Source organism: Drosophila guanche, unplaced genomic scaffold, assembly GCF_900245975.1.
Source record: "Drosophila guanche unplaced genomic scaffold, DGUA_6, whole genome shotgun sequence".
Classification (NCBI taxonomy): Eukaryota; Metazoa; Arthropoda; class Insecta; order Diptera; family Drosophilidae; genus Drosophila; species Drosophila guanche.
The window spans coordinates 6445539-6456483 of NW_022995747.1; the positions used below are offsets into that span (position 1 = coordinate 6445539).

General features: G+C 47.1%; 1 protein-coding gene across 1 annotated transcript; it reads left to right on the forward strand.

Moving 5' to 3' along the window:
* The first annotated feature begins 2441 nt into the window (after nt 1–2441).
* Nucleotides 2442–3690, forward strand: LOC117583105. Its single transcript, XM_034271287.1, has 2 exons — nt 2442–2499; nt 2552–3690. Exons 1-2 carry the CDS (start codon nt 2497–2499, stop codon nt 3584–3586), a joined length of 1038 nt encoding a protein of 345 aa, XP_034127178.1. The 5' UTR covers nt 2442–2496; the 3' UTR covers nt 3587–3690.
* Nucleotides 3691–10945: the final 7255 nt, after the last annotated feature.

The window sequence follows — 10945 nt, forward strand, 5'->3', positions numbered from 1 at the left end:
CCGGTTCTCGGGTTGTCCAAAAATGAAAAGTAAAAGAAGATGCCTCAAGTGGCAAGAAAAAAGTGAAAATGTTTCACACATGCTGGAGAGCAAACAGCACCGGAAATTCCACATTTGTTTAAATGAGATGAGAACACAACTGAGCGACGAAATGTGTCAGCTGTGTAAATGTATCTTCAGAACTAACATCTTCATTGTTCTAGAGGTCAAAAGTCGTGCGTCACGCGAGGTCACGCTCGCCACACCATGCCAAACCACAAAACTCCAATTCGCAGCAGTCGGCTGTTGGCATTCGGCAGTCAGTTTGTAGTATGCTAATTTCCAATTGTCATTTCGACTCCTGAGCGGAACATTGAATTTGCACAGCGTTTCGCTAATTTGCGTGGCCCAAAGTGAGGTGTGAACGAAAGCGAATGAAACGAAAGTTATCAGCATTCCAAAAACAAAGCAGATCCATCAGCAGATCACTCACTCAGCCTGGAGAAGCGAACGAGCGAACAAACGAAACGAGACCGAACCTAGAATAGCCAAGTATTGTCGGCAATTAAAATTCTTTTGTTCAAGCTAATGGACCTTTTACTTTCGGATGGTATGGGATCGGATCGGATCGGATCATATCGCATCGGATTGGTTCGTGTTTTGTTTCGATTTGATGATCTGTGATGATTGGATCTGCCGTGGGCTTTGTGCTCCTCTGTTGTGGCATGCAAATGATTTGTTTAACAACAAATTTCCTTTATCGAGAGCCGAGAGTCGGCTACCGATCCCCAGCCACAACGAACGTCCATGCCCAATGAGAAATTCGAATGAGTAAGCGGAATTTCAAGCGATCTGCGTGGGGGGCAGACGGGCAGGCAGACAGTCCCACAGATCCATAGATCGGATCCAATGCTACACGTGTGAAACTTTGGGCACACGATTTTAATGCTTAGACACAATTATTTTCACATTTTCTGTGGCTCTTTTGTATGTATTCTGGTTGGGGCAATGGCAATGGCAATGCCAATGGCAATGGGCAAAAAATTAAAGTAGCGTAGAACTAAAGCAAAGTCCAGGACCATGAAATCGTGTTTAATTTTCATTTGGCTTTCTATTTGGTGGGTCTCCAAAAGGTTTCTGCCCAAAGTTTCTCTTTCCGGCACGGCAAAAGCCATTCTAATGGCCAGGTTCTGGCCCAGGCCATAAACGGCTTTAGTTTCTGTTGCCAGTTTTTAGATTCATTTCAAGGTTAGCGTGATGTGACACTTTCATTTGGCCACTGAGCCCTCAGCCCAGAGTTCTTTTGTGTGTGGTGTGTGGTCGTCGGAGCTGCGTTCTGGCTTTCCCATTCTGGAACCACTCTCATGGCCACTTCTCATAAACCTGTCCACATCAATATCAATTGTGGCTACTGTCCGACATCGATGCAACGCCGCTTAACAGCATAATTAACACATGTTCTTCGCACAATCGATTGCACACGCATCTTGTCCACCGACCAACCGACTAAATTGGCTATCTAGTGCGAGAAGCAGCAGATGCTGCACTGGCTCCTCCTGGAGCTGGACCACTGGCGGGTTGACTGACCAAGTCGTACAGTGTCTGTCTTTTCCATTAGCACTTTGTCCGGCAACATTTCGAGCGGAATTGGTGGGGACACTTTTGGAGGGGTGGCGGGGCTTGTCAATGGCATTCGTAAACGGCGGCACCAGATCAACAAAACAGGTGACACACCGACTCAAGCTGGATGGGGACTGGCACTGTCTCTATAAGCCGGTAGTCAGTGGCGCAACCAGAGGAGGAGCTTTGCCACTGCCACTGCAACACCATCTGCCAGTCGATCTGCTGCTCGCCCACATTTATGGTTGGGGCAATTATAGCCTGTTTCTTAATTGAGTTATGAGTATTTCTTGTTAGCCGAATTCCCTAAAATGCTGCAACTGTAACGAGGAAGTCGTTACCCCCCATGGGAATCGTGCAGCGGATTCTGGGGCAAGCTCTGATGCCATTTCCCAGAACTGCTCCGCCACTCGGACCGAAGATGAGGCAAAGTGGCTCTGTAAGCCGAGAGCTGTGAGCCGCGTTCCCCGTTTGTGGTTCAATAATGCGACAGAAATGGTCTAATGAGTAAATTAATTGCCGGCCATGATCTGCTCGGACATTCTCCACTTGGTCCACACTAATTCGCAATAAAGTCTCAATTAACCAGCAAAGAGAAACGCCCTAAACGTCTGTTTGGGTCTGTTTACTTTTGGTCGATTAATCCCATTTCAAGTTCTCAAAATAGTTCCGATTATAATCGTCTCATTTCCATCACTATTGGGGGTTATCGATACCAGGGATACCAGGGATACCAGGGACGAAAATAATCACAAAAGTAGGCCCTGGGGTTACCTGTCAAAAAACAAAGTTTGATGTGCATTTGGCTAGTCATTGTCTCAAATCAAATCTGGCTGTGCAGTTGTATCATTTTTTTGTAAGCAAACGGAAGGAATCAATTGTAAACCAAGCCAAAATATGGTAAGCCGAAACTCTAGTCAAATGCACTCCGCTCTACACTCCGTGTCCGCAGAACTGGTTTGAATCTACAAAGCGGCCCCAAAGGATTCCCGGCCGCATTGAGCCGGAGGTGATGCCAAAGAGGGATAGCCTGGGGCGAAACACCAATAAACTTCATTGGTTCAAGTTAAGTGTGCTTGGGAAACTGGCGGAGAAAAGGTACACAGCAGTTTTTTTGGGGCCCGTGAAGAATCCGAAATTCTACCAAAATAACAAGAATCCGCTGGATATCGGAATTATTATAAAGAGAATCGACAATCGCTACTACCAGAACTTGGCGGAGGCTGTCACAGATTTTCGAATTATGTTGCAAAATTACTTCAATTTTTATGCACCGCCTGACCAGGTGTACAGAAATGGCATAAACATGGTCAAATATTTCGTGAAGTTGATGAAAAATCGACCCAAGGGACCGGAGGTCCGTTCGACCAGGCATCCCCGACTCGCCAACATGAGAGCGGAGCAACGCAAGGCCACCAAGAGGGTCGCAGAACCCTGCGAGAAATGGCAGAGCCTGTGCAGGGCGAAACTGAGCAATATTCAATCCATCGCCAACAAATTGGAGATGCCCTTTGCTGCCACTCTGGTCCTCGAGAAGTGTGCTGATCTAAGCAAGAAGCTGTATAAGGGCCACTTTACGACTTCTCAGCAGTTCAACGACGAGCTTCAACGCAGCTTCCACGGTTTCCACAACTCTGTCATACGACATTTCCATGGCACGGGCCATCCGAGCTTTTCCAAGAAGCCACGTCCAGAAGAGCCAATGGACAGCTCTGGGTCTGACTCTAGCTCAGATAATTCCTGCGACTGTGGCAGCGAGTCCTGCTGCAACGAGTGCTGCAGCAACGACTCCTGTAACTGCAGCTCTACCTGCCCAGACCTTACACTTAGCTCTGACAGTGGCGATGACTGTCCAGCCGGTAGCGTGAAGTCCTATATCTCGAGCAGCAGCTTCATCTGCCAATCCAGCAGCAGCTCTTACGTTCATTCTAGCGACAGCACCTTCCATTGCTCCAGCAACGAGTGCTCAAGCGACTCCTCAGATTAGGAATAAGGATTGAGGAATGTATTCTTGCCATTGCGGCGATGCACCATCTCTATGATCCACGCACTTGCACTTGTTTTTCTCCTCTGTGCCATAATAAACGCTAATTAGAGATCCATTTAAGGGAACCTGAGGGTGCCCAAGTGTTGTTCATCTCGTAGATGTACACATGTAAATGCAAAGAAAGTGCATCGATGGGTGCACACTTAACGCTACTTTTCACTTTCATTGTAGGCGCTTAAACGTTAACAAACTGAGTGTGGGACAGGCCTAATGATGGCTCATGCAGGCTGCTCTGGGGTTTGGCCATCGATTAAACTCATTCACTCGCAGACTCCCATCAAAACAAACAAAAGCAAATAGAAATGCAGCTCGAGAGATGGGATATTTGAGATATATGCTGGTCGAAACTCTCACTTTCCTTCACTAATGGGAACCAGCTCGAATACCCTACAGAGGCACACACAGAGGCCCACAGAGGAAGGGTATCCCAAGAGCTGTCCGAAGAATGTAGCTGTCAGTGGGAGGAGCAGAGTACTGGGAACTGACACTAAATTAAGACATTTACGACCCACTCAGATCCGAATCAATAATGAAATGGCCATGCAAAATTCTAGGCACAACAACCGCTTAAGAGCCGCCTCGGGGAATGGGGAATGGGGAATGCCGCCGCAGCAGGCAACGGTAAATGGTAAATGTATCTCTGGAGGAGACTTCATGACTGCAGATACTCGACTCGAGATTAGAATGAATCATTTCCAGCATCCTAATTGAGTTGCAGCCGACCGGCCAGCCAGCCAGCCAGCCAGCCAGCCAGAATATTAGCAGACGCCTTGTCGAACTCCATGTCCATGTCTGAGCCGCTGTCTGTGTCGAGGTGTGAGACTATTTAACCGACTAACTAAGGCCAAACAGCAACGATTAGTCCCAGACTACGACGAGGAAGTGGCTGGACCTAGACCTGGAGGATGGCGAAGGGCCATTTATCACAGCGAGAGAACTGCTCGTGTCTCGTCTCTTTGGGCAAATTAACCGTTCCCCAACTGACTGACTGACTGACTGACTGCTCGACTGCCCGACTGGGTAACTGAGTTAGAGACTAACGGGAGACAGAGTGGCTGGGATCCCACTCCTGGTCTTCACTCCTGCACTTAATTGCCCGTTCGATGCCCTTCCACCACACTGAAAGTCTGAGCTCTGCCTTAAATGTAGTTCTCTGGGTCAATGCGAGCACCTGAACTAATCAGAGCCCCAGCGAGTGGGGCATGCGCGGCACTTCTCTGCCAGTTGTCAGCTTTCACAAAATAATTCACGAATATTTCACGCACTGGCAGTGCGATTCTGTTGGAAGAATCTCCAGCCATCGAACTGCGCCAAATGAATTCGATGTGAGAGTGACAGGAGAGTGAACCTTGGCTCGAAGGGCCCAGTTGGCACAGTGCACACCCATGGATGGGGGTTTTGTGTGTCTGTGAGAATTTGTACTCGAGCTGAACCTCACGTTCGATGTGGAAAAGGGTTCCATAAAACACAATGGAGCATCGCCAGTCCAAGTTCTATTGTTCTTGCAGCTTTGCACAAATTTTCGGCTGCTTTAATGTTTATTCATGAATTCCAACATGAAACTGCAATGCAACGAGGAAGAGACAAGTTCTTCGGCCTGCACATAAATCAAATTGCCCGAAATCCTCTCCAGCAGCAGAAGGCACATCCATATCCATATCCATGTATCCATGGCCATATCCACAGCCACATGCATGGGGCAGTAGTCATGGCCAACTGATTGAGCTGTCGCGTATTTGGGTGAGGTGAGATCGCCCAGTGTCTAAATGTCCATAGATTCTAAAAGATCGAGGTTGAAGATGGGATTGGGATTGGGATTGGGGATTTCCTTTTTCTGGCTTGGGCATCTGCATTTGAATTTCGTGTCTTGGCTGCTTAGGGAAATCTGCTGCTGCCGCTGCTGTGGAGAAAACGAAAATTTCCATATTACTTGTGTTGCCATTGCTTAGTGCTTATATGGCTCCAGATCTCTGCCATTTTCACGGACTTTTGTCATATCAAACTGGGTAAATGGTAAATGGTAAATGGCAATGGCTTAAATGCACAGCCCGAGGCCCGCCCACAGATTCCACATCCATCCTGGTCAAATCCAGAGTGGCAGTCAGAGTCAGAGGCAGGCCATATCTCTGGCCGCAACTGGGTCAAATGCAAACAACAAAAGTGCATCAGTGGCCGCATCAGTGGCAGTGCCAGAGCTAACGGAAGAAGATTATCAATTTTATTTTAGCTCATATTAATGGTCTCTATTTTACTGGACCAGGCCCAGTGGCGGAATCTGAGATGCTGTTCGTGTAAGGCGCACTGGCACAGTGGTCCACTGCGTTGCTTCTCCCACTCTCTGGCCGGGGAACACCTGTCCAAGAATCGGTTTTGGGTTTTACTTCTATTGTACATATATTAATAAAAATTAAAGTGTGCGGCCGGTGGTGCAGCGAGCATTCTAATTCGAATCTTGACCAGGTGCCAGCACCGAGTAGAGTGGAGAGGCGTAGCAGAGGCAGCGCCGTCACGACCCTAAACTCATCCATGGCCAAGCCACAAAACCATATACATAAATACCAGTCCGTTCTCCGTAAGTCGGTGCCAGAGTCCGTATTAACTGTATGAAACCATCCGCGCACTCTTAAATCGCACTTTTTAATGCAGCCACATCCTTTCGTTTACTGCATATGGGTTATGCAATAAGGAAGTGCAAGGATAGCCCGCGATCGTAAAACGAAGAGCGAACAAAATTTAATTGTGAAGCGGCCGAATGCCAGTATTCCATTCCATAATAATACTAATATAAATGCAAAGCTGAACTGAAATGAGCTGCGAACTGAAAGGGTAACATTCAACAGAAAATATTGGATTGGTTAGGCGTTGCACGTTCTCCCTTAATCTTCTTCGCAGGTGTACGTAGTTACGTTTCCATATCTTTATCTTTAATTATATTTTTTTTGTACAGGCATTGCCCCAGTGTAATACCAGTACAATACGCTGACTGGCTCTGTTACAAATTTAGCCACAAATAAGTGCATTGAGCGAGGTTCCTGCCACCAGATGTGCCATCATAGTCGTACCCAATGCTGGCGGGCGCTTTCTTTTGATGCACCAATGCTGATGTAATGTGTTTGGACTGCATACGATTCGAGTCGCATGCGCACACACGTAACCATATCAGCTCCGATAATGGCATTAGCCACTCTCTACGAAAGCGAAAAGTACAGTAGTGGCAGATAGTAAGCAATCCATCCAGCTTGTTCGGGGCGGGCCAATCATTGAAAAGTTGTTTTGCACTTGTCTGCACTTACTTGTCTCCCGATTTGTAGTTTTTTTTTTTTTGAAATATTTCTCCGCTCTTTTCATCTTTTTATGTTTGTTTTTTGGGTCACAGCTGCGTGTGCAGCCAAAGTCATTTGTTACATTCCCCACATGTCCGTGGAGATGGCATTCATAAGCAAGTAAGTATTTTTGACCATCCATTGCCATTGAATGAAACGCACAATACGAGTCCAAGCATTCCCAGCGTGTCGTGTGCCATGTGGGGAAATTGGGAAAGGGGCAATGGCAGAGTGGAGGGGAGAATCTCCCCACATGCAGGCGGTCGAGTGGTCGGTTGATTCGGACATTGAGCAGAAAACTCGGATTGCTAATGAAGAATCGTGTGTCTATGGCTAATTAGGCGAAGATCCATTAAGGCTATTTGCGGACGCCGTGGAAGAGCCAAAAAAAAATTGGGTTTCTAGTGCAGAAATTCAATGGGCCATGGCTATTTATATCCGCCAACTGCAAACAAAAGACTCCAGCAACGAACTCCAACTCGTTCCCTCTTCTCTGTGCGTTGGCCAATCTCCGTTCTCCGCTCTCCGCTCTCCGCTCTTCGCTCTTCCGGCTCCCAGCTCTTTGTTGTTGGTGTGTGAATTTATGCATAAAGATTATAATATTTTTGCGGGCCTTAACTCTGTGGCCAGCCACTGCCCCACACAGCCGCTGCACACAGTTAGCTCTGACCGCGGGCCCCAATACGTTCAATAATTCAAATAAAAAAGTAGCCAACAAATTTATCTTCACTCTGATTTTGTAGACCACAAAACGCCCACCAAAAGCGTGGCTCCAGATTGCCCCCGGGGGCTCGTGGCAAAAAATATCAAATCCAGTCAGTAATCTGAAATTGGGTTGTGCAGACTCAGCAGACCGCCGCTCCTCCCACTCCGCAGCCTCTTGGGGCTCGTTTCTAACAATTTGCCTTGCAATTAGTCAAAATTATTGTGCAATGTTTAGCCAACAAGCCACGAGTGACACTTCTGTCAATAAACAATTCATTTGCATAACTCTGGACACGATTCCTCGGCGCTGCCATAACCACAGCCATGCCATTCTTTGCCGTTTCTGTTCGAGTGTGTCTGTTCGGTAGCTGTGGGCCCATCCACGGCTTTCCAAGTGCAAATCATCTTCACACTTCTCCGGGAGGATGCCAAAGTACATCCATGACTGTGCACATTCTGTGTATGCCTCTGCTAATAGACGGTATAATGGCGAACTGATGAGGCGAGTGGGGAGCTGGATGTTTGATGAGGTTTCTGTGGGTGGCTACACCCGACAATTATGTAATTTAAGCAGGGAATGTCAATGATTACGTTCGCAGAATCAGACAGGGAAATGCTATTAGCAGATCCTTCACTGCCTCCACAAAGAGTGTCTCCACCGCGATGTCTTAGACTCACGCTCAGTACCTTCAACTCTTGGGGCCAACAGTCAAGTGCATCAACATTTGCACAGATTTGAGTGTTGTAATTGACGTGTGTCTGTCTGGGCTGTCAGTGTGTCTGTCCGCACCTTGATTAACTCATCGAATGGCTCGTTGGGCCAGCCGCACGACTCCATTGACAGCCAATATTTCCAATTTTCCATAATTGATGACTCATAAATCATGTAGTACTGACACGCCTCCAGCCGCGATTTCTTTCATCGGCTGAGGCCAGACAACTGTTCGACTAATCGTGTTAGAGTTCACTTGAATGCAGCAAAAGTAATCGAGTGATCAATGAAAGTGAGAGTCGGCAGCATGGCAGCATGGCAGCAACAAAGGCGTCAAAATAAACCATGAAATGCGTATCGATTTGAATATGAATCCAATTGGTTAGAGCTTGAGATAAATAAAAAGAAACAGTAACTTTCGCTTTACACGCTAACGGTTAGCAGGTGTCCATCATCATCATCATCATCATCATCATCAGCAGTCGACTGCTAGAAGAGATCTTTTATTGGCCCAGAAGACAGAGCAAACATTTCCCACATTTGTCATTGCATAATTCCATCGTGCATCAAAGATTCGCTGAAACTTTCATTTTTATTATTTAGTGCGTGTGTGTGGGGGGGGGGTTTTTCCCACCCCCCCTGAAGGTCATTCACATGCGTGCGAGAGTGAACTCGCAGCCAGTTCTGGTTCTCCGCCAACCAGACAGCAACCTACTCCAATATTCTCGTTCTAGAAACGACCAGACACGCAAAATTGAAAGTTGGAAAGTGTTTTCATTCCCATCCGAGCCACCGAAAATGTAATTTAATTTATGAAAATGAAAGCGCCCTGTCATTTGGAGGGCCATAAATGCCGCCGCCAGGTGACTAATATTCTTGGCATCATTTGGTTTATGTTTTGTGGGTCATTTGCATATGCGATAAGTTTTGATGGCAGATGGATGTCGGAAATGACGATCAGTGGCTGAAATATTTGAATTCTGAAGTGTAACTGTAAGGCCATTCACTAAATTTAGTGATTCGTTTATTGGGCCTCACTTCCGCTGGCCCCAAAAAGTGGATCTACTCTAAATCTCTGCGTGTCTCTGTGGTTCGGCTGGTGATCAACAAATTGTTATTGATACCGATCGGGGCAAACGATCGCCTTCCAAATTGATGGCCCCGCAAACAACTCACGTGCTGCATCCGATACCCGGTTCGGTTTTATGTGCTGAGGGAGCACCCGGCTGAGCCGAAGATAGATCGATCGCTCGATTGTCAAACTCATCAAATACATATTTCAATCTGGTCGGCAGCTTCATGGCTCCCGATCGTCCGTAAAGATCGCTTCACATTTACTGAGGCCATTGAAGTTTATGTTCCCCAAACAGACAGTTTGATATCTGAGATCAGTTTGCCACCTCTCTCTCTGGTTCGGGTCTTGCGTTACGAATTTTGGCTTAGAACTTGGCAAATACAATTATTCTTGTCGGAGCTTTCGTTGGCCTCTCAGTTTCGGAGGATTAGCGACCACCCAGCGACCAACCCGCATCCGCGGACAGGCGGCGTTTCTGGTGTTTTGTCTAAGAACTTTTTAAGCGGATTGTGACTCGCGCGAAAAGCAAACGAAAACTGTGAGTGCGAAGGGAAATCCCATCCCACTGTGGCAAATTTGCCATAATTAATGGATTTCTAATTTCAATAAGCAAAGAAGAAACTCATGCACCGAACATGCTGGCCCTTTCCCCCGAAATCAAAATCAAATATTTTGACCTGCTTAGCAAATTGCAGCTCCTCTCGCTGTCTTTCTCTCTCTCTCTCTCTCTCTCTCTCTCTTGGCAAACCATCGAAAGTGGGCCTCTTAATTATGGCCATAATTATGGGCATTTAGCAGCGCTTAAACGCTAGTTGGGGGCTAAAATTCCGCGCATGCCATGACCCCAAATACGCCAATAGGGGGAAGCCGCACAGCTTTCGCCTGGCAGCTGCTGCAGATGCGGCCAAAGGGAGAATAAAAATCAATTAGTGGAAGTGCAAGTTAATTTAAATTCAGAACAGCAGAACTCTGACCGAACTAGAGATGGAGCTGCGGTTGCAGATGCAGATTCGAATGCAGCTGCGTGATGGAGTTAAAGCTTCGATATCATATCTGTACTTAAAAGGCCTTTTCTTTAAGTGCCACTTAAATGTACACAATGGATGGAAATTCAATTAACTCTGTCGGAGCTATTGATAAAACCAGAATGGACATTTCGGTAGCTGTCGGTGAAGTCGTACAAAAACGAGGACAATTGCCACCGCCACCACCGCGGCGGCCAGAACCACCTCATCCGCAGTCGCAGTCGCCGTCGCAGTCGCAGTCGCAGTTGCGGTCACAGCCACAGCCCCCACTCCGGCTCCGGCTTGGCGGCTTTAATTGCCAAACCGATAAATGGCAGATAGCTTTAAGCCAAAACATAAATTGGTAGCAAAACCACTCACTCCTAGCTGCCAGATTGCTTTGCATTTGGCGAGCAGCTCCGTTATGTGGCTGGCGGTTTTACCGGTACTCTCTGCCACAAGTACTGACGTCGGGTGACC